The 23,860-nt window shown below is 49.8% G+C and overlaps 1 protein-coding gene across 1 annotated transcript; it reads left to right on the top strand.

Moving 5' to 3' along the window:
- Window positions 1–4,353: 4,353 nt before the first annotated feature.
- Window positions 4,354–23,035, top strand: LOC121133827 (5'-AMP-activated protein kinase subunit gamma-2-like). The gene is made up of 4 exons (XM_040730941.1): window positions 4,354–4,435; window positions 12,246–12,317; window positions 18,529–18,833; window positions 21,549–23,035. The coding sequence occupies exons 2-4, from the start codon at window positions 12,264–12,266 to the stop codon at window positions 21,679–21,681; spliced, it is 492 nt and encodes a 163-aa protein (XP_040586875.1). The 5' UTR covers window positions 4,354–4,435; window positions 12,246–12,263; the 3' UTR covers window positions 21,682–23,035.
- Window positions 23,036–23,860: the final 825 nt, after the last annotated feature.

Below are 23,860 nucleotides of genomic sequence, written 5' to 3'. Positions count from 1 at the left end.
CTCTTGGCTGTGAACGTGATGTCCGTAGCTGCTTCACGTTCTTGCCACTTTGACTTTCCCACAGTGTCTTCCTGTACCTTGGAATTGTGAGCTGAGATATGCACTTTCTCCCTGGAGTTGTCAGGGTATTTTATTCCAACAACAGAAGTGAGGCTAGGACACCTCCCAGTCAAAGCTCTACCCGCTATCTTGTGTGAAGGAAGGAAGAGTGATTTCCCCATGAGATGGGCTTTGGGAGTATTACCCAACTATTGGACATTCAGCTTTGTATTACACCAAGCCCAAGTGATACTTCTTCAGTGTACAAAACGATGATTCCACAGCACCTTCCCATTGAGCGGATACCTAGGGAAGGATTGCTGAGTTCTTGAGTGGGTGAGGGTTGTAAACACCTGTGTTCTCAGATGGGGAACTCAGGCAATCATCTCCCACTGGGGTTCTCCTTAGGTGAAGTTCCAAATGAGTCAAATGATGCATGTTGAGGAAACCTGATTACCTTAAACAACACAGTTCAATAGGTATCCAGGCCCCTATCTTACACTCTGGCCAAAGGAGGAATAACCGTTGTGGATGCTCTGGATTGTATGAGACTAGTGCCCAAGTCAAGCTTGTCACCCGGTAACAGGGTGGCTTTGATGGAGTCACCTGGCCATCCTATGCCCAGGTCTTCTCATGTGTAAACCATGGTTCAGAGTAGCCCCCACCATTCCTCAGCGTCAAAGCTTTTCTTGACTCCCCGTTGCCCACCACACAAAGCACAAACTTCTTTCAGAAAAAATTAAGTGTTTACTTTACTGCTCTTAATTGTGGTTGTGTGTGTGTTAGCATTGTGAACATGTGAGATACCCATAGGAGCTGGTGCACGTGGTCCCTGGAGCTGGACTTACAGGCAGTTTTAAGCTGCCTGATATGGGTGCTAGAAAGAAAACTCAGGTCCTCTGTGAGAGCAGCAAGTGCTCTTAAGTGGTGAGCTTGTCTCCAGCCTCCTGATGCCCCCACTCCTTGTGTCAGGTCATAGGGCCCTCCATGCCTCATGGCAAAGGCTGCTCTGCTGGAGCCTTTCTGCCTGTCTCCATACTGATCACACAGCTGCCCTTGACTTTAATCTCCTCTCCACAGAGGTTTGCAAGGCAATGCCACTTCCTTTGTTTTGTTTTGTTTTGGCTTCTTTGACATAGAATTCCATGTGGCACAGGCTGGACTTGAACTCAATATGCAACCAAAGCTAGCCTTGAACTCCTGATTCTCCTGCCTCCTCCTCCCAAGTGCTGAGATCACAGGCGTCCAGTGTTACTTTCTCTGACAAACAAGGAGCCTGAGGAACTTGCCCGGTGTCTCATGCGGTGTGGTGGAGAGCCAGCCCCACACCTGCCTTACCTGACCCACAAATGTGCCAAACCAAGCTGGCTTCTGTTTCTACAGCATTCCATGCTATTTCACCCTCCAGGTTCTTGTCTACATACTGGTATTCCTGGGGCTTTTAGAAAATTCTGGGTGAGTGGATCTGGCAAAAGCAAGACAGAGGTGGATTTGAGTAAACTGAAAGCGGGGATGTGTGGGAGGGACTGTGTTTGGAGAGGGTTTGAGCAAAGCTGAGACTGCTCCCCAGTCCCCATTCCTGAGGGTGAGTCTATGGCTTTTACCTTGGGATCCTGAAAGCAATTTGTGGTTCCCATAATTCAGACAGGTTGAAAAGTGCTAATGGCAGGTCTGCATCTCATGGATGCAGATCCTTTGTCTGGAATGGTACTGTCGTCATGGTGACACATGATCACCATTTGTCATCCCGGGGAATATTTCTCTACCCTCCACCACCAAAAGAGTTCCCTTAGACAGTACGCAAAGAGCCATGGCAGGTGACATGACAATACCACTCACCACAAGCCACAAGTCTCCTTAATGGAGAAGAAAGTGGGGAGGGTTCTATTGACTGAAGCTGTTGTTTTTTTATTTTTTACTTTTTAGATTTTTATTGAGAACTTCATACTTCACATACACAGCCCCACCCCAGCCTCAGACTCCTGAATGCTGGCATTAGGGGGGTGTGTCACCATGCTTGACTAATAAAATATATTTTTAAAGATTTATTTTATGTGTATGCATGTATGCCTGAGCAGACATATGTGTTCCATGTTTGTTCTGGAACTCTTGGAACTCGAGTTATAGGTGATTGTGAGCCACAATGTGGGCACTGAGAACTGAACCCAGATCTCCTGCAAGAGCAGTGTAAGTGCTTTTAATCACTGAGCCATCTCTCCAGCCTATAAAAAATTTTGATTTAAGTTTTAAAGTGTGTGTAGTTACACAGGTGGGTATGTGCCATGAACCTCATATGGAGGTCAGAGGATAACTTTTCAGGAACCAGTCTCTCCTTTCACCTTGGTGGTTTTGTCTCGTTTGAAGCCGGATCTTTCTTGTTACTGGGTCACACTGTGCAGTGTACTGGCTCATAGGAGTGCTGGATTACAGGTACACATCACTGCACACAGCTTTCACATGGATTCTGAGAATTTAACCCAGGCTTGCTTGCAAGTACTTTATACACTGAGCTATCTCAAGTCCCAATATTTAGATTTAGGACTCCATGGCTCCAAAGTCTGCACTCCAAAAAGTAAAAAAAAAAAAAAAGAGAGAGAATACTTTATTAGGGAAAGATTATACATGTTTCCACAAATCATTGACGAAAGTATAACTTACAACAATTGCTAAATGCTGCTCATAAAAACAGGAAGCCCATCTTGGTGGGGGCGGTTAAGTAACCCTGGCACTGTGGGGCACAAGCATTTGTGGATTCCAGGGGCTCTCTGGCCAGCCAACCTAGCTGAAATCTGGACATCTATCTGTGAGAGACCCTGTCTTTAAAAATAGGGTGGAGAGAGGATTGAAGGGGACATCCTAATACCAACCTCCTTCCCTCGCGACCTCCCTCCCTCTCTCTGTCTCTGTCTCGCTCGCTCTCGCTCTGTCTCTCTCTCTTACACACACACACACACACACACTATGGAGGGCTGAACCAAAGCATCAGGGCCCGCCCCCAGTCTCTCCCTGTCAGTTTGATCTCTTCTGATTACTTCTTTCAAAGCCCTTTCTTTCTCATCACATGGTGCCAATTATGTATCCTGGCAAATCATGACAAAGACGACAATTTACAGAGAGAACACTTACTTGACAGTCCTGGAGTGATATTTTCTAGTGGCTGAGAGTGCCCCCTCCCAGAATGCCCCCCATCCGCCCCGAAATCCCTCACTTCTGCTTCTAAGGAGCAATTTGAACATTCAGTAGAATGACATCTTTCAGAGCCTCTGGAAGTCCTTTTAGCAAGAAGCTGGGCAAAAATCTACACCCTGGGTGGGGACAAAATACAGCTGCTTGAGTGTTGATCCTAGACAGGTTCTTTCAGGGTGCCCTCCAGAAGCTGCTTAGGGACACTGGGGAAGGGGTGCACTTCATTATTGGCTTGGAAGCATGGCGGGATGTATGAAAATCTACTAGTGAACCGGGACACACCCCCACAACTGCAGGGTTCTACCTAATTTGCAGGAAGTAGGCTGGAAATGTGGAAACCCAGGAGATAGCTGAACCTAGGTTGTCTCTCATGGACAGACAGGTCTTTTACTAAATAATGGTCTCTGTCTAAAGCATGCTAACCAGGTCACCTCCTCTGAGAGCAGGGAGCCTCCAGGCAAAAGCCACCTCCTCAACTGCCCCCGTGGTGTCTTGTCAAAGCAACCCCTATCAGGTCATTCTCTGTGTAACATCTGTGCCTTACTGATTGCAGGGCGCAGATGGGCTGATGTCATCTTCAGAGAGCCTGAGTGATCTTTGGGGTCGTCCAGTCTTCAAACTCTGAGCAGGAGCTGAAGAGCCCCCTTCACTCATCCCAGAAGCCATGGTCGCGCTGCCCGAGCCTAGAGAAGCCGGCAGTGCTGGATCTGCAGCTTAGTGACTCTGAAGGCCCTGGAGCACGCGGTGTCTTCGCCCTGGTTTTCAGTTTCCGACGCACCCATTTCCTCCGGTGGTCTCAGGACCTGGGCTGTGCAACCCTTGGTGAATATGTAAAAAATCCAGTCGTGGAGAAAAGCCTGCACTCACCTGGCCACAGGCCTCTCTGGATCGGGATGCGGATCCCCACGCCGCAGGGCTGCGGAGTTCGGCGAAACAAATCTGGATCTCCCGAGCCTTTTACCCGGGGATCCAACCGCGGCGTGTGTGTGTGTCCGGGGATCCGACCTAAACAGAGACTCTACAAAAACGAGATGGGTCAGAAATCAGCTTCAGGCGAGTCCGGAGTCTGCCTGTCTGAGACTGACAAGTGCAGGCAGGGCGGCCCGGGGGCGGCGTGGAGTGGGACAGTTGCGCCGTACACCACGCACTTCCTGTTCAACGCGCGCCGCCTTCCACCGCCCAGCGCTCCCAGAGCCTGAGTCCCTGCCAGGTTCGGTCCCTACTGTCCCCCGAGTCCTGGGGGACGATGCTCGGAGGCTGCCCAGGGCGGTTGTCCTGCCCAATTCTCCCCTAGGGGCTGGGGCGCGCCCTTCGGCCCGCAGAACCCAGCCAGCCGCCGCCACAGTTTATTTCTGCGGCCACGCGCCAGCCTCTCGGGCGCCTACCCGCGTGGTACCTGCGCCGTCCGCCCTCCCCGCCCCGTGGAAGTCTCCACGAGGTGTTTTCAGGGTGGAAGGACGGTCATAAAGAGCGCCCGGCTCCAGTGTAAGGGCAGCAGCCCTGGGAGGCAGCGAGGGGACCAAATCCCGGGGACGAGGCAGGGGCATGGGTAGGGGTGTCTGCCAGGAAGCGGGGACGCGGAGCGCGCTCCCAGGTGCGTTTAGCCTGGTGGAGGACTGGGCGTAGCCCCGGGATCTGGCCGGTGCGGGTCCTGGGGAGGAGGGTGGTGAGTCGTGATGTTTTGCTGAAAAAGGACGGTGTGGACTGCGCTCTGGGGAGGTGGGGTGGAGCTGTGCGAAGCCGCTAGGGACCTAGGAAAGGAGTAGTGGGTAGGGACATCGCGGGGGCCACGGTATGGGTGCACCCCCAAATGGCTCTCCCTCCGCACCAAAGTCCTCAGGGTTCATGTGAATCGCGGTTGGGGTCCTTTTGCAGTGGTTTCCTTGGTTTGGCTACAGAGACATTTTGGGCCTCTGAAATTTGAAGGTTAGAGGAGCCCTCATCTATACAAAGCTGTAGCTAACTTCAGCTCAAATCACCACTCTGCCACCTTGGTTGGACTTTGGCGACATTGATCTAAACAGCCAAAGCAGCAGCATGCAGAGTAGATTGTTCACAGTGCTGAGCATCAATCAGTCTGGCCTGCCCTAGAGAGTAGCCCAGGGACTCTTGTTTTCACCTCCATAGAGCGAGATCAGGTCACAGGAGGTATACCCCAGTCCTTACCTTTACCGCTCAGGGAACCCACACCTGGCTACACCCTTCGAGATGACCAGTCAAGCAAAGGTTTTTACACGTGCACGAGCTAAGCCGTGTGGGACAGCACATTCAGCCCCACTACCTCATGGCAGCATCGCTGATCCCTGTCACAGCACAGGCAGAGCTGGCTAGCCAGGGCTTCCCACTCATTTTCACCCTGAAGAGTAAGTAGTAGGCTTTTCCTACCGTATTTACCCCAAACCCTTCCTTTTAGGTGCTCCCTATCCCTCTTTAAGTCCAGCCCAGGACTACAATACTGAGTGGAGACTTGGGGCCCGGAGCTCTCCACGGTAAATGGGTACTTTGTACTTTGGGGAGCAGGGTGAAGTTGGGCATCTGGGCAAGTTATGAGTTCTGCAGTGACCCGAACAAGCAGGAATACCGGTTTTATTTGAGAAAACACTCCTATTTACATTGCCCATGTAAGGCATTTTAAAACTATTTTAAATAGAAAGCTAAAAATTACTGCTTACATCTGTTTAACAGTTAACATAGCTTGTCTTGTGTGTCTCAGAAAATGGTGCCAATTTTCCCACCTTGTAGGGAGGCTGAAATACGATAATAAATGGGAAAGCTCTTCACAATGTAAAGTGCTGTATAAGAACATGGTTATTACATGCATGACAGAGTGAAGAAAGAGCTCCCAGCAATCAGGAGGCTGAGGCATGAGGACTGTTGTAAACCTAAGCCTAGCCTGGGCTACATAGCAAATAGTCTCAATAAAATAAATAATAAAAGTTGGCAGGGCAAGAAAAGAGTTGGGGAGTAAGTAGTTCCTGCCCACTGAGCAAGTCACATTGAATTGAGGCCAAGTGGAGAGGCTGATCCCCCACTCACGTGTGCTTGTCATGGAAGTGGAGTGCTGTGTAGCAGTGTAGGGCAAAACCCAGCACCAGCTGAGGGACTGCTAGGCCCAGTGCTGACAAGCAGCATCAAAGCTGGGACATTCTAGCATATTCTTGGCATGACCCAACCCTTAGTGAAAGCAGAGTTCACTCCATTGCCACACAAGTGTTCACCAAATGTGACCTATGCCTGGTGTCTTAGGGTTAGGTTCAGGTCGGAGGGAGAGAGTTCTGTGTCTTAAGAGTGCTTTGTATTTGCTGGTGGGACCAGATGCCAAAGCTGGGAGGAATCTTTCAGCCGGGAAAGAAAGACACACACCCAAAGCTGTCCACAAGGCTATGGGGGACTTAGGGCAAGCTTGAGAGTAAGGGGCAGGGTCTTTGTTGCAGTTCTGCCTTTGTGAGCAATTCCTGAGTCTTGGCAGGCCTGGAATTCATTAAGAGGACCAGGTTGGCTTTGAATATACAGAGATCTCTCTGCCTCCTATTCCATAGTACTGGGATGAGGTACTCAACACTATGCCTGGCAGAGCGTGGCCTTTGAGCCAGGGTTGTCTGAGGAGACCCAGGATACGCAGTTAAAAAGGGATCTGCATAACAACAGACCAGTTTTAGTGCAAGTATATTCCAAACATGGCATGGACAAGCTTAAGGTAAAAGAAAAAAACTGCATGTTGTTTGAAATCCATTTTCAATTGCGTCTCTCCTGCTTACTCTCTGCTGAGCTTCCTCCAGGGTCCTACTTGATTTGGTCTCTGGACTATTCCCTTCCTTACATAGGACACTGCATTCCACTGGGTCTGGAAGGTCATCTCCTTCTGCATCTGATGTGATCTGATGTGGTTGTCACTCTCCCCTCACCACAAGGTGAGGAGTTGACCTGTCATCATATGTTCTGGGCATAACTGTTAAGCATGTATCTGAAGTCCCTAGTTCACAGCCTCTCCTGGCACAAGAATTAATGGGTCACCATTAGTGGGCACTCAAAGGACAGACTTGCACCACGTAGGCAATCATTGGGTAGACGGGTCTGATGTGCACAGACTATTTCAGAGAACCCAGCAGGATGCTGCTGTTTCCCCCAAGGAATCCACTTATTATCATATCCTCATGGCCTGTCTGGCTTCCTGAAACTTCTTTCTTACTCCTTTGCTAATGCTGTTTAACTTAAAAGTATTCACTAAGTCCTAAACTCTTGTCTGGGAGCTTTTTTTCAGAGGGCCCAAACTGAGAAGCCATTAAAATGTGAGGAACAAAAAAATCATGAAAAGTAGTCAGTCACACCAGCAAGTTAAAGTACGTTGGCAGACTTAAGGGATCAGAGTCTGAGAGCACTTCAGTGGGCGAAGGTAGTTGGGGGTTGCTCCCAGGAAGATGGGAAGAAGGGCCTGAGTGAGACAGGACCCTGTATGACAAAAGCTCCAAGAGACGTTAGGGTCTTCACCTACTAGGCATTAGTGACAGAATGCACATGCTCCCAACCCTCATGGGAGAGGAGCTCCTGAAGTCCTTCTCTGTCATTGGAGACAGACTAAAAATAGAATCAAGAGTATCTGGCCAGTCAGAAGGTTATGGTGTCACAACTGGGCTTGAGTGAGCTCAAGATACTGCCACATGCTGTGTGGCTAGCTTCTCACCCTACCTGAGGCCACAGGGCCCTCGGTGCTGGTGATGGCCTGTGACCACACTGCCTGCAGAGCATAGTGACAGGAATAGTGTTCTGACCCTGGGGTTGGAGGATCAAGTGACAATATTTTCTCTGTCCCTCTCACCACTGAAACACCCTCAACTAGAGTGTGAGGAAGACATCTAGCGTTGATGGTTTGTACATGCTCTTTCATGGCTGTAGTTTAGGGCAGGGCTTATCAAAGTGTGGTCTTGAACCAGCTTAAGTATAACAGCACTGTCTAGTAACACTTTTAAAAATATCAAATCCTAGGTTTCAGTCTAAACCTACTGAATTGGAATTTCTGAGACAAGACCCATGATTTTGTTATTCATTAAATTCTCCATGGGATTCTTACACCTCCTGATTTAAAACAGTTGGATTCTAGCCTCAACTTGTTCTGTTCTCATTTCTTTGGTTCTGTGTGTCATCTACTGACCATCCATCGCTGTACTTGTTGGTTGAGTGTTAACTTGACACAAGGTCAAAGCATCAGAGAAGAAGGATCCTCCATGAGATCCAGGCATGAGGCATTTTCTTAATGTGTGATCAATGGGGAAGGGCCCACCCAATTGTGGGTAGTGCCATCCCTGGGCTGGTGGTCCTGGGTTCTAAAGAAAGTAGGCTGACCAAGCCATGTGGAGCAAACCAGTAAGCAGCATTCCTCCATTGCCTCTGCATCAGCTCTTAATGCCAGGTCCCAATCCTGTCTGAGTTCCTGTCCTGACTTCCTTTGATGTTGAACAGTGATTTAGAACTATAAATCAGACCTTTTCCTTCCCACCTTGCTCTTGGTCATTGTGTTTTATCACAGCAGTAGAAACCCTAACTAAGGCCATTGCCTACCTATGATCGGTCTAATTCATCCGATATCCATGTAACTTTTGTCCGTCTATCCTTCATCTGCTCATCCATCCATCCAACCATCATTCTGTGTATTCATACATTATCTATTCATATATCCATCATCTATCTAATCTGTCCAAATATTCTCGTATCATCTTCATCCACTCATTATCTATCTATCTATCTGTCCCTGTCTGTTTATATTCAAGTATCCATGTATCATCTATATACCTATCTGTCATCTCCATCCATCGATCATGTGTCCATCTATCTCTGTCTATCTTTATGTCATCTGCATATCCTTCGTAAATCATCTGCACTATCCCATCCCTCATTGAGAACCTCCCTTTACTACTAATTGACAATGACAGGAACTTTCTGGCTTCAAAATAAATATTAGCCAGCAGCAGTAGCCAGTGTGAGTCAGCGTCTTAGGCCATGCTTCAGTGGCTCGGTGCATCTTTGAGTGTCTGTGAGCATAAACTCTTAGAGGATTCAGATGTCAGAAGATCACCAGCTCTGTGCAGGGCACCAGAACTCACTAGCGAAGCCTGAATGCTGTGTGTCAGTGTCTTCATGTGAGAGGTCTGTCTACTGAGTGGGCTTCTTGGATGTGGGTACAGCATGCCAACTGAATGTCAGCTGGACACAGCCGATACATTTGGGAACTGAAGTCAAGTAGTGCATATATACCAAAATTCATATTATTTAAGCAGCATATAATAGAATTATATGTGCATTAATTATTTAATGACATTAGTTAGATTTAGAGATTTAGTTACCGATTTGTTCACTGTACTCAAGTTCCTTACACTGCGACCTGTCTGGAGGCAGAGTCTATGACTCTATGTCCTGAGTCGTATTGTGACTAATAGACTGGAGAAAGCATTGGATTTGAGGCCACCTGAACTGCCTGCTAGACACACAAACACACTGTCTTCCATTAGCTGGCATTTGTGGAGTTGGCTGGGCACGTGAACAGGGCTGCTATGACCCTCGCCCTGGTTGAGTTACCAGCTGACCCCAGAGATCAGCACAGACTGTGAGGTTATTCCAGCAGCTGTAGAGAGCCACAAGAGGTAGAATCAAAGCCTGCTACTTTAAGTCTCCACTTGTCCATAGTTAAAAGCAGAAAGCTGTGATGGGGGAAGTCCTGTGTATATGTCAATAAAGCACTGTTGGCCAATAGGGAACCAAGATAGATGGGACTAGGAGTCCAGGAGGACTCTGGGAAGGAGAAACACAGGAAGTCGAGATGTAACGCCATGGGATAGGAAGCCTGGAAACCTCTCCCGTAAGAGAAATACTTAGATTAGCAATTATGGGATAAATACTTAAATCAGAGCTAGCCAGTAAGAAACAAGCAAGGCCAACAGCTTCATAATTAATATTGCCTCCTGTGTGTTCATTTGGGACTGATGCGGCTCTGGAACCAGGCTAGCGGGAAGGCTTCCCTTTACAAAGCTGTGGCAGTGTCCATTGGGTGGCAGGTACCTACAGTCACCCTTGTAGGAAAGTGGGGGCCATGGCCATCGTAGTTCTGTGATGTCCCCAGGCCTTGCTCTGTGCCTGCTGCATAATAGGTTGCACATAAATGAAGCAAGGTGCCCAGTTACCAGACAGACAAGCAAGCCAGGATCTTCCTAGCTTAGTGTTTGTGCAATGTTCAGTGATCCTAAGTATAAAATGAGTAGACTGTATGCCCAGAGCAGGACTTAGGAAGGTAGGGCAGGGTGCAAGCTGGGAGGAGGCAGAGTTAGGCCTCGCTCCCCTGATGCTTTTCTGCCCCCGGCCCCAGGATGTGAGTCTCAGAGGGTACATGGCAGGGTCAAGCAGACATGTACCCTCTAGAAAATGAGAGCAGCGTGGGCCTGAGAGCTTCCCCACAGCTTTGGAGGCTGTCTTGGAACTTGTTCTGTAAGCCAGGCTGGTCTCGAACTCACAGAGGTCTACCTGCCTCTGACTCCCGAGTGCTGGGATTAAAGGCGTACACCATCACTGCCTGGCTTCCAATCATTTTTTAATAAACAAAAATGAAGTGTTAAGGATGCCAATTTTTGTAGGCTTAAGGGTGTCCAGGTGGTCCCACTGGTGTGCAGGCTTTTCCAAGGTCAGATGCAGGGCACAGGAAGAGCAGGGATGAAGAGATGCAACTGCCTCACACCTGACTCAGCGGCAAGCTGCCAACCCCTCCCCGGTCTCTTTCAGACCTCTGTGGTGGTCAGTGCTAACTGTCAGCTTGACCGGATCTTCATCGGGTTAATTGAAGACCCATCTTAACTGTGGGCCGACCATTCCCGGGGGTGAGCTGAGCACAAGCTTGCGTTTTATGACTCTCCATCCCTGGTTATGAATGTGTGTGACCAGCTGCTGCAAGCTCCTGCTGCCTCAGCTTCCCTGATGGGCTGTACCCAAACTATGAACCAGAAAAAACCCATTCTCGATGAAGTTGCTTTTGTCTGGGCATTTAATCCCAGCAACAGGAAAAGAAACTGCTATAACCCAACTCCTGTTCACCTCCACCACTTTCATTAAGCTTCATCTGTTGCTCCAGCATCACCCTGCTCAAGTGTGCTCATCTTTCCAGGAGACACGCTTCCTTGGACCTCTTCCAAGAAGCTGCGTGTTTCATGTCAAGTGTAAAGGTCCTGTCCATCAGCCACTGCCCAGATCATCCCGATAGGCCACTTACTCTTTCAGCCTGCCTGCCTGGACTCCTTATGTTTTTATCCCTTTGGCCTGGGCCTTTGTCTTTCTTCTGGCTTGCTGAGGGGAAGGGGTGGCTGTTGTTGGACATCCTGCTTGACATTCTGAAAAGGAATGGAGATATGGGTGAGCATCCCCTGTGCTGTCGGAGTTGTTAGGGCTGGCGACTGAGTGTGGCTTCCTTCACCTAGACTCAAACCTTCTTCATCATGCCAGCCAAGTAGAAAGCAACAGTGAAGTACAGGAAAGCATTCATTCAGTATGACCACACTATAGAGAGTGAGAGGCCCCGCCACCTCCCTGCCCCTTCTTTCCCATTTTATGAGTCTTGGCATGAGATTCAAGATTTAAGTAGAGGGCAAGGGGTTTGCATAAGTCCGTGGCCTGGTTAAGGTGTGGTCCACCCATCATTAGCCCATCATTGTCTCTTGGCTCCAGTGTGTTTTGCAAGGTGTTCTCACAGCTTGTCAGAATGATGTGAAATTTCTTAACTGGCAATAAGGCTGGCACAAAGCTTTATAGCCCTTTCCTCAGGAAGCTGAGAATCCTGAAGAAATACTAATTTCTCAGTTCCATTGTTTCGTTAGGCTGGTAGCCAAAGGGAGGAACTCAGTACCTCTTTAGCATAGTTATTCCTACCAGAGTCTTTGCAACTGTGTCTCCCTGCTGGTTCTTAGGAACTTTTAGAGAGGGCGGTGGATCCCTCTTAGAGCATGCACAGCTGCCCCAACCTTGACTTTGTGCTCTCTTCCTCCCAGGACCTGAGCTCCTTTGCCATGCCACTCCTGAATGGAGATGTGGAGAGTTCGGGAAAGCACTCTTCTTGGAAGGTAAGACTCCCCTTTCCAAAGATGCTCCCCACCCCACCTGAGCTGCCCCACAGCAGGCAGAGTCTGAGACATCCTTTCAAGTTTACCTTATGGGGCTCACACCAGCATATGGGTTGGTGTGGCTGAGCCATCCTGAGACAGCTCGCCTCACAGGGCCATGCCTGCTGTGTTGCTGGCTGCTCTGATCCCTGAGTCCTCTGGGCTCCACTCCTTCCTCCTGCCCTCGCTGTGGGCTGACTGCCATCACCAGTGTCTCCAGAGTAAGTGGGTGTGAAGGAGGGGGATGGGCAGTGAGCTGAGCTGGGCTAGCAAAGATGAGGCTAAAAGCAGTAAAGTTGATACATGTGTTCTTTGGTGTTACCACAGACAGGAGTTTGTTCTACACTGTGCCCATAGGTCTTGGGGGTGAGGTCATCTCTTCTCTGACCTGTCCCCTGCCCATTTGCCCTTGTCTCTTTAACTCACTGTTCTCCCCCTTCCTCACAACTTTAGTTTTTTTTCTACCATTAAGAAACTATGACATGAAAGAAAGGGAGAGAGAGAGAGAGAGAGAGAGAGAGAGAGAGAGAGAGAGAGAGAGAGAGAGAGAGAGAGAGAAAGAAAGAAAGAAAGAAAGAAAGAAAGAAAGAAAGAAAGAAAGAGAAACCATGACATAACTGAGGCTATTGGCCATACAGAGCCAGGCCAGGCATGAGGAGAAGGTGGTGGTGGCAGGTGAGAGGTTACTTTGGCCATCAAAGGAGGGGTTCAAGGCAGCCTGTCGACTTCCCCTGCAGTCGGGAAGTAGCATCCTATGACCACCGGGAGGGGCTGCAGCATCTCTGAGTGGCTGCTGGGTACTCTCCAGCCTGGGATTAGGGCACGAGTTCCTGTCCTAGAAAAAGGACTCTATTCTCTGAGAGTTTGAATCTCATACAATTGAATCAACAAATCAGTTTAGGTCCATGGGGCTCACTTGGCAGTCAGTCCCCCTGCCCCACCCTGCCCTGCCCAAACAACCTTATTAGCAGTTATTGTGGCCCTGCCAGAAAGACTGTCAGAAAATGGCCTGGGGCCTGGGCTGGCAGGCACCATCCAGCTCAATACTTGTAGTGTAGCCTGGTCAGACCCTCTGGCCTCTGCCCTGCTTGGAAAGCCCAGTGGGAACCGAGGCTGAGGCAGAGGGGCTTCGAGGGGGGCTTTCCTGGTGGACCCACAAGTTCAGAGAGAGGCTAACAAGTCAGCTGGGAGGGAAAGGTCCTGGAGGTATTCTTGCCTTCATCCAACATTTGCTCGGATTAGCCTAGCCCATCCTGTGGGCCTGGTGAGGAGGGACCATGCCCAGGAGGGACGTGTCCTACAGCGACAGTGCAGTGTCAGACGCTGTACGGGCCAGGACTGTAGAGCACATGTCTTCTCCTTCATCAACAGTCTCCAGATGGCTGCAGCTTGGAGGCAGGACCTCTCCTGAGCAGCTTGGAGGCGGGGTCTCTCCTGAGCAGCTTGGAGGCTGGGTCTCTCCTGAGCAGCTTGGAGGCGGGGCCTCTCCTGAGCAGCTTGGTGTGGTGGAAAGGGCACTGGTGCTGGGAGCTGGGAGCTCCCAAGGGCATTGCAGCCTGGTGTCCCCACCCCCAGAGAGCAACTCCCCCCTAGGCCTGGGGACACCTCAGTGCTATTGTCACAGCCCTCAGGAACCTCTAGTGTGGGTGACAGTCAAAGAGGCCTTTCAGGAGATAGTGAGGTCACTGGCATCCAGGAAAATTTCCATGTTGCCCCAGAAAGGTATGCCTCTGCCCCTGCTCAGTTCTTCATAGCGTTGACCTTGCTCAAAATGGAAACACCAGAGAGAACCTCAGTTAGATTCTTACCTAGTCTGACCCTCTCTGCCCACTTCCTTATACGCCGTCCCTAAGAGGGAGCAGTTCTTTGTTGTGGTGACATATCTGTGTGTGGCTCTCTGCTCAGCTGACTGTGTGTCTCTAGTGGACTGACTGTGTGTCTCTAGTGGACTGGCCGTGTGTCTCTAGTGGACTGACTGTGTGGTTCTAGTGGACTGACTGTGTGTCTCTAGTGGACTGACTGTGGCTCTAGTGGACTGACTGTGTGGTTCTAGTGGACTGACTGTGTGGTTCTAGTGGACTGACTGTGTGGTTCTAGTATATAGCTACCGAGTCAGAACTAGCCAGGAAGCATGAGTTGCATTGCAGTGACTAATCAGCCAAGGGAGTCTGTGGAACGGCGCAGCACACACCCAACAAATCGCTGGGTTTCTTCTCTGTGCATTGATCCTGCCATCACTGCCTGGCAGCTCTCTCATTTCTAGCAGTCGGCCTTAGACAGGACAGTCTCTCTTTGAACACGCCTCCCTCCTGACCATGCAGGGCCAGGAATTGTGCTTGCCAACGTGGTTGAGGGTTAGACCGCATCACTCAGGGACAGGTGCAGACGGTGCCTGCAATCCAGCAGCCTCTGGAAGGGCATTCAGCTCTGGCCACACGTGTGAGGAAGGATACCGTGCATCATTCCCTCACTCACGGGGAGTGTTCCCCAGGCAAGGTCACATACATCACTTGATTTCCATCCATTTCTGACTGAAGACTGATCTCAGATCCTCTCTCCTGGAAACAGCACAGCTGCCCTGCTTTCGGCTCTTCAGCCTGAGTAGCTGGACTCATTACTGGACTCCAAGACTAGACCTTAGGTGCCCTGGCTTTGGACTTCCTCTCCCCAGCTGCCTTCCTGGCTCCTTTAACCTCTGTTCTGTGCCCTTCCCTTCATCTTCAAGGGCATGGATACCTGCCTTGCTAATCCCTCCTGGTCAGTCCTGAAGCCATCCCCCATGCTCTTCCCTCCCTTTCTCACCTGCTGCTGCCTCCTCTTCTGTGTGGTGGGAAGGCCAGCCCAGCTAAGACCAGAGCACTAGCTTCCTGCCTAGTGGTTCCCTGACAAACATGGAGTTTGCCCTGTCTGGAAAACTCTGTCTTAAAGAGCCCAAGTGCCTCCTCTCCGTTAACCAGGCGCATACCAGTGAATCTCAGCATACCCAGAGAATCATACAGTGGTGTTGAGCAGAGTATCATTTTGCTTCAGCTAGCCTAATAGCCTGGGCATGACCATCCCTGTTGGCTCTAGAGGCGCCCATGGTCTGCTGTTTCCTGCAAGCCCCTTCCAGGAAACAGGCAGGGAAGATGGGATCTGCAGGGGCCCAACATCCTCTGCTCTTTGAACATTTTTAGGGGAAGAAATAGAAGGTCTGTTTTCTGGGGCTCCCTTCTCTTCCAGAAGGCTGAGTTTCTAATTCCTGGGGGCCTATAGTTCTGAATATAGAATGGATTCTCAGTCAGTGGGGTCTTGGGGATTCCCTTGCCAATCAAAAAAGATTCGAGTCTTTGGTGGCATTTACCTCTCATGAGTAGATTATGTGTTAGCTCTCTGTATCTGAAACTTAGCTCAACTCCTCCTGTGAGTGAGTCCCCGAGTAGATCATGCATTAGCCCTGTGTATCTGAGACCTGGCTGCTTCTCAGATCCCACTCCAGAATGTCTCCTCTCCTTTGCCCATCATCCTGTCCAAAGCCATGTAGACTTCAGGATCTTCTCTGTCTGGGGTCCCTGTGATAGGCGGTTTTTTCTCTCCTGGGCATCCCTTCATCTGTTTCATGCTGCTGGCATTTCACCTCATTCTGTGATCTCCTGGGAGGCCTACTGCTTCCCCATCTGCCTTTGTCTTCTCTCTAGAGCTGAAGGCTGGCATTTGCCTGGGACGCCACCTCCTCATCAGGCCAAGGCTATGTGCAAGGCAAGCTACACAACATAGTAGGAGGAGTGCCGTGGGCCAGTCTTCGGGGACTCCAGAGGTGACCTCCTCTCTGGACTCTTTCCCTGGCCTTGCCTCTTTGGTCCCCTGAATATTTCTGTAATGTTACTAGGTATGTAGTATCAGGGTTAAAGCTGCAGGCCTTGAGGTCAGAACACTCATTAACTTTTATGATGACTGCTGTGGTCCCAGCTAACACCTTCTACCATCAGATGTAGTGGCATCCAGTGGTGAAGAATGATGGACTTCATATATACCTTAAGCCAATGCCTGCCTAGTTCTGGAGCCACCATAGTCTCCCATGGTCAGGGAGCAGGTCCTGGTACCCTGTAGCTCTCATAACTAAGCTATGCTTGAAACTCAGCTTTCCCCCTTTTCCAGACTATAAGTCCTTTCTCCATTAAGGACCCTTTAATGCATGGTGATGCTGCTGGTCAGACATGTATGAAGGACTCCCTGTGTACCAAGAACCATGCTAAACATCCCTCCTGTAGATCACAGCCTGTCATCTTTGCATCCCATAAAGCGCATAAAGCAGTCTAGCATCCCCATTGTATAGAGGAGGGTCAGACGCAGAAGGCCAGCTCACTCATCCATCCACATTGCTGGACTCATACTCAGGTCTCTGACCAAATCCTTGCTCGGTCTGTCATCTTCTGTTTCCTGTGGGCGTGGTTCCTACTGCAGGTAGGGTCTCTTGGCGCCCTATTCCTTACCCCGTGGCAACCCACCCATCACTTGAAGAACCTCTTGCTTTAAAAGTTCATTCTCAGTAGCAATCCTGAGTCCCATAGGCAAATGGGATGGTGGCTGAACTGAAGAGGCAAGGAATCTCACTGGTCTTCATAGTAAGTAGGAGGGCAGTTGATTTGAGCTAATTAAAAATATTTTATGATGTGTTTATTCTTATTTTATATGCATGGTGTTTTGCCTGCATATATGCCTGTGGGAGGGTGTCAGAATCCCTGGAACTGGAGTTACAGACAGTTGTAAACTCCATGTGAATGCTGAGAGTTGAACCCTGGACCTCTGGAAGAGCAGCCAATGCTCTTAACCACTGAGCCATCTCTCCAGACCCCAAACTTCTTTCTAAGGAGATGGCTCAATTATAAGATCCTGGTTGCACACCAGTCTCTGCCTCAGAAGCTATTCAGGAAGGAGTTGGCACCAAGTGGATCCTACACCTACATGTGACGACACCAGTTCCTTAGGTGCAGGTGGAGAATCACATGGAGGGGTACCTTCTGGTCACTGAAAGGAACATCCCACAGGGACATCCTAGTCTTTGAGATGCCTGCTGTTGGAGCTCAGGGGCACCCTCTACTGGTTGTCCACACGTCCTCTCTGGGGACTTTGCTCCTTAGTGTGGCCCTGGTTATCAGTGTACACCAAGCATTTCCAGGGTTTGATCTTTGTCCCCTGAGCCTATGACAGTTACTTTCTTTTCTGTTGCTGATGTGGGGTCCCCTTAGGTCCCTTTGGCCCCAGTGTCACACTAGAAACAAGTAATAGGACCATAGTAAATCACCATGTATATCATTGCTATAATCAGTCCCTGTGATAGTGTGTCCATATGAACACGCAAACAGCCCTACCAGCCGAGGATATGACTGTCTTTATGCCACATAGAAGGAAACGGAGGCAGTGGGACCACGGAGCATGCTGACACAGTAAGGGGCAGAGCTGAGGTCCAAGCCCAGCCTGCAGGAAGCAAGCCCCTGAATACAGTCTTACTGTCAATACTGAATGTTCGTGAGCGGTAGCCATGGCTTAAAGCTATGGGACCTAGTCATTTTTCAAACTGTGGCTATGTTTTTGACCCATCACTGAAGTCTGGGGTCTTTTCCTGACTTCGGCCAGTGACTTTAGTCATTCAAATGCCACAGTAGCTTGGAGTGAAATCTGTCACCTTCTCCTACCAGCATCCTTACCATTGAGCCCAAGGTCTAGTATGCATTCTGGATCATACTCATGCTTTTTCTCCTGGGGTCGGATGGGGGAGGACAAAGAGCAACAGTTGTATCCTCAGACCTGGAAAAGAACGAGTGAAGGACTTGAGGAATGAGAGCCAATATGGGAAGAGGCAAGAGATGTGGATGGGGCAGTCAGGAGAGGCAGGATTGGCGCTAGGCACCCTCCCCCACCTTCAGGTTGTCCCCTCCCCCAGGGCTTCGTTAGACAGCCGAACAGGGTGGCCAGGGGCTCAGGACAAGAGCTGATCAGCCCAGGGTTGGGCATCGTGGCACAGGTGCTGACGTTGGGACAATTTCATTGCCACCTCTGCAGGAAGAGCTCAGGGCTGCTGCTTTATCTGCTTGGTGTAGGTAGGAAGGAGCAATAATGACAGGTCTACTGCAGGCAGAGCTCAGAGTGTCTGGAGCATTGTGACCTCACCCATTTGTCTGTCTTTCTGCAGGTGGACAGTCCCTTTAGCTCAGGCAGCCCTTCCAGAAGACTCTTCTCCAGAGGTCCCCAGCCTCGGCCCTCCAGCCCTGTGTCTGCTCCTGTGAGACCCAAGACAAGCCCTGGCTCTCCCAAAACTGTGTTCCCATTCTCCTACCAGGAGTCCCCTCCACGCTCGCCACGCCGTATGAGCTTCAGTGGGATCTTCCGCTCCTCATCCAAAGAGTCTTCACCCAACTCCAACCCCTCTACTCTCCCTGGGGCATCAGGTTCTTCTCACGCTCCAGAAAAAATAAGACATTGGTGCTGTGGTTTCAGGTGGGTGCTGGGCTGTGAGAGGCCCTCCCTGTAGCCACTTGGCCAAACAGCATGAGGCCACAGCGTAGCTGCTGGTGACTTGGTGCTGAGCCTTCCTTCATGTGCGGTGACACCTGTCTCCACCTGCTGTTTGTCCTCAGCGTCAGCACGGTCTTCCAGCCTGATGAGCTTGGTAGTGGGAACTCAGTGGCATGAACTAGAAACTTCCTGAGGTCTGATTTGGGAGGACAAATGTTCACTTCTAGTGCTCAGGGTAGGGCTGCACCCAAGGCCAGTGTGCTGCCTGATATGGCTCTAGTCCCTGGGTTTTGGGGCCTAGGATCTTTGACTCTTTATGAAAGACCCTGAGTTTTTCTCTCTGGGACTCTGGGCACCTGGATGCACAGGGTGGGAAGCACACTGGCCGGAGAAACGTGAAGGAAATGTGTGTGTTAGACGAGATCATCTTTTGATTATAAGTTGCTTGTGGTCTAAAGATGAGTATTGTCACTTGAGTGCTGGGAGCACTATAAGAAAGGCCAAGGCTAACTCTCAAGGCTGTGATAAGGTGTCCTGGATAATGCACCTTAAGGGACAAAGGGTCTGGCTGACAGTTCTTAGAGGTACAGTCCGTCATGGTGAAGGAGGCATGGTAGCAGGAGCAGGAGACTAGCTGTCACATTGCATCCATACTCAGGAAGCAAAGACTAAACAGCAAATAGGGCCAGGCTAAAAGGAAAAGAAAAAAAAAAGAAGAAAAGAAAAAACTCCTTCATGCCCCAGTGACTCACCTCTTAAAAACTACAGTTTTCCCAGACAGCTCCACACATGGGGATCGTGTGTTCAAATGGGAGCCTGAAGGGGCCATTCCACACTCAAACTGCCACAGAGAGCATGTGTGCTCCCTGCCTATAGCTTCTTCCAGCTTCTCTGCTAATTTAGAATGTTTGCATGGAGAACGGAAAAGGGGCTTGCCACAGAATGTTCAGAGGTCAAGGGTATTCCTTTCCCCCTGGGTAGCCTTTGCATCTCTTGTCTTGCAAGACCATCAGTGGAGACACTTCCGCCTTTCTGAGTTGTGAGTTATTATAAGAGTTCCCTCCTTATTGTTTCGTGTGTGCACCTGGTCCGTAGGATATTGTTCCTAGTAGCCCAAAAGCCATGTCCCCAGCATGGCAGCTCTTCTTATATAGTCTCTTATATAGAAATAGTGTAGCAGTTATAAATGCCTATATAACCCTTTCATATACTTTTAAAAAAACATTTAAAAATCTTTTTTCAGTGTTTTGCCTGCATTTTATGTCAGTATGCCATACATATGTGGTACCTGAAGAGGCCAGAAGTTCCTCTGGGGCTGGAGTCACAGACAGTCACTGTTGTGTGGCTGCTGGGGACTGGACTCCGATCTTTGGAAGGGCAACCAGTGCTCTTAACTCCTGAGACATCTCTCCAGCCCCCTTCCACATGCTTATACTCTTCTCTGGATTGTTTGTAAAACCTAGCATAATGTGCATGCCATATGAACAGTTAAAACATCTGTAAATACATTATGCTGTAGTCCAGGGAAAGAGCTATTGAGACAGCTGAGCCTGCCGTCAGCCTGACAACTTGAGTGCCGTCCCTAGAAGGCATGTAAAGGTGGGAAGAGGGAGATGATGCCACACACACACACACACACACATACACACGTGCACACTCGAGTGCACACACTCGAAGGCACACACACCCCACAACAATTTTAGAAAGAGCCTGTAAATACTCTATATAGATGCAATTAAAAAAGTTTTGGCCTGTGGTCTGTTGCATCTGCAGATGAGGAGGGTCATCTGCTCCATTGTATGCCCTCTCCGATTGGAGAGACCAGCAGGCCAGACCTCAGCTGAGTGGTCTCATGTCTGGGTCACTTACAACTAGGCTGTATTTGCCTCCAGGGCTGTGGTCATAGAGCTCCACAATCTGGGAGGCTTAACATAGCACTGAGACATGTTCTAAAATGCTGTCCTGGAGCCAAATTCCAAGACAGGTAGATGGGCCCAGCTCCTCTGAAGGTGCTGGAAAGGGTGTGTGTGTGTGTGTGTGTGTGTGTGTGTGTGGTCCCAGAGCTAGAGCCCAGTGCCTCATTTATGCTTGGCAAGTGTCCCCCACTGAGTTCCATTCCCTGCACTCTTCTACTTTTTTTGAGACAATGTCTCAAAGCTAGCCTTGAACCCACTGTGTAGCCCAGGCAGGCTTTTCTCCTGCCTCCTCCTCCTGAATAGCTAGAGTTACAGGTCTGTGCCACTACCTACCCTAAAAGATAAATACATGTTTTAAAATGAGCTTGGTGTGGTAGGTGTTGTCTGGAAGCAGGGGAGAGTGGTCAGAGCAGGGACAGTTAAGGCTAGGCTAGTGTTCAGGATCAAAGCCAGCATCAGGATGTTTGATGTGGCTAGGAGAATGCCAGGTGAATGAGCCACATGAGAGGCTTCCTTATGGTGTGTGGCGGCCAGGGCAGGCCTGGGAGACCCAGCTAGAGTTAGCATGAGTCATGCATGTGATGTGTACTCAATATAGAACTGTGGGAGCCTGGCACACACGGGTGTGCACTCAGTATAGAAGTGTACACACTTGGTGCAGGAGCAGTTCCAGTGACCATAGGAGTGCATGTTGTGACCCTAGTCTGACTTGCCCAGTGTTCCATGAAGAACCAGATCTTTCCCCACATCAAACACTGACATGACTGTCTGTGTTCCCTAGGAGACCTCCTCAGAGTCCCAGCACCCTCTCCTGGAATGGCAGACAGAATGGGGCACCATCAAACTTCAAGTTGCAGGCTGAGGGGCACAAAACCCACCCTCAAGCAGCCACTCCCGAAATATCTAGCTTCTAAGGCATGGGGCAAGATGCTGGCTTGGAAGCACAGTGGCTGGTGCCTCAGGTCCTCATTCATGTCTGAGAAGCCTTGCTATGAGTGAGGGTCACAGTCCGTGTCCTGTGTCCACACTGCAGACGTGCTCCTTGACTGCTTCACCTTCCAGAAACCAAATGTGGCTGCCCCATCAGCTGAACCTGAGCTGAGCCCTGAGCCCTGAGCCCCAAGGCAGTGTGTGAGCTTGGTAAGCCGGGCCATCAATCTGTCCCAAGTCAGCAAGCAGGCAGCTGTCAACAGCATGGGGCTGGGGCTGCATGAACTCTATAGGATGTGTCAAAAGCTGGGGACCAGAGCTCCCCAGCACTGGAGGAACTTATTGGATGGGATCACAGACACATTTTCTAGCTCCATTACCAGGGGTTCATGCTGCCTCTTCCGTTTTAGTCTTCTAAAAGACCCTTCTATGTTCAGGTCAGAGGAGTTGTTAGAGCCTCTCTTCCCTACCCTCCAAGGCAGCTGTGGACTGAGCCTAGGAAGCATTATGGAATGACTCTGGGCTTCAAAAAAGATGGAAATTGATCAGGTTGAATGACTCGGCTTCTTGGGGGAAAGCCCACGGGATGAGAGCTACTTCACAAACCAAGTCTTTCTCCAGGGCAGCTGCTCATGCTGTTACCCCTTGAACCACCGTGCCCAGCTCCTGGGCTTTCCTCACAGCCACCAGGTACCAATGTGCAGGTCTGCAGCCAGCCGGAGCCCCCAGCAGCAGATCGCCTGGCCCCTCCATCTGGAGTTTCAGTTGGGTCTGGCTTGAAGAGTAGACAATTTATATACTTTCCCTGAGGCTTGAGCATCTATTCCTAGATGAAAGTGCCCTGATAACGCATTCCACAGCCCAGAGGGGCTTCCTGGTAATAGTCCCATGACACACACTGTGCCCATTGCAGGGATGTCAGGAGGGCATTGCTCATTACCCAGAGTCCTGAGAGGACTTTCTGTCTGATCTCTTTACCAAGAATAGCTGTCCATCTGATCAGCTGCCCCACTTTTGTCCAGAGTGGACAGTAATCATCTAACGGCCCAGTCTTCCTGTCTGCACAGCCTGCTAGGTGTCTTTGACCCACATTCATAACAAAGCACCTTGAGGTGTGTCACGCCTTATTGCTAACGCCGGTTTTTTTGTTTTTGTTTTTGTTTTTGGTCCCCATTTTTGCACTGTATCCTACTGTTTTTGTTTTGTTTGTGAAATGAGGTCTTCCTATGTTGCCCAGGTTGACCTCCAAATTGCTATGTAGCCCAGGGTAGTCTCAAAGTTATACTCCTTAAGCCTCTGCCTTCCATGTAATGGGATTAAAGGCAAAGTGCCATCACACATAGCTTCCTTCTGGCTTTTTAAACTGGGAAGACAAATTATTGGGAGGATTTGGGATGTCTGGGTTTGAAAAGAATCCTGCTCAAGATTCAGGAAGAGAAGAGATCCTGCTGGCTCCAAGAAGACTCGATAACGAGAATGTATGGGTTTGTTTGTTTGTTTGTTTGACTTGTGTCCTTGATTCCTTTTATCGTATGTGAGTAGCAAGGTGGGGATGTCTGAGTCACTCAGAGACGGGTGGCCGAGCTAGGTAATGGACTGATGGGGCAGACACAGACTCCTGAAGCAGCAGAAGAGGGTCCTCACTAGCGAGAGGCTGACATCAGGTGCTGGAGAAGCGTGAGTATCCATGTCTGCCATGGGGAGGACCCGACCCAGGCCCTTGGTCAGCTTACAGTAGACACCGAAACTCAAAACTCCGTAAAGGTTTGGATCTAACATTTGCTGGTGGTGCAGCTGGGGGAGGTTGTGGAGCCTTCGGGTTTATCTGGGAGAAGTAGGTCTCTAGGGACAGACCTTTTAAGGTGACAGTCCCAGCCTGGGTCTAGATGCTCTCTGAGCTGTGAGAAGCCTCCTACCTGCTCCCACTCCATGAACTACACCATGGGCCTTCGCCACCAGGACGGATTGAAAACTAAGAACCGGAAGAAAATGTCCCACCTGTTTGCTGTTTCTGCACAGCATTGTGTTACAGCACCACAGATGTAACTAACACACTCTGCCTCCCTTGTTGTGTGGTCCATTGTCCTCTACAAGTGTGGCACCATTCACCTGAGATGAAGGGCCTATCCTCCTCTAAGATAATCCTACCTTAGGTAATTACAT

This window comes from Mesocricetus auratus, unplaced genomic scaffold (assembly GCF_017639785.1).
Source record: "Mesocricetus auratus isolate SY011 unplaced genomic scaffold, BCM_Maur_2.0 Super-Scaffold_100024, whole genome shotgun sequence".
Taxonomy (NCBI): Eukaryota; Metazoa; Chordata; class Mammalia; order Rodentia; family Cricetidae; genus Mesocricetus; species Mesocricetus auratus.
This window is presented reverse-complemented; position numbering and strand designations above follow the sequence as displayed.

Bases quoted from the DNA above. Each gene is read 5' to 3' on its own strand.
- LOC121133827 (XM_040730941.1), top strand. From the start codon at position 12,264: ATGCCACTCCTGAATGGAGATGTGGAGAGTTCGGGAAAGCACTCTTCT. The intron at 12,318-18,528 runs GTAAGACTCCCC...GTCTTTCTGCAG, and splicing joins GAAAGCACTCTTCTTGGAAG to GTGGACAGTCCCTTTAGCTC. The intron at 18,834-21,548 runs GTGGGTGCTGGG...TGTGTTCCCTAG, and splicing joins CATTGGTGCTGTGGTTTCAG to GAGACCTCCTCAGAGTCCCA.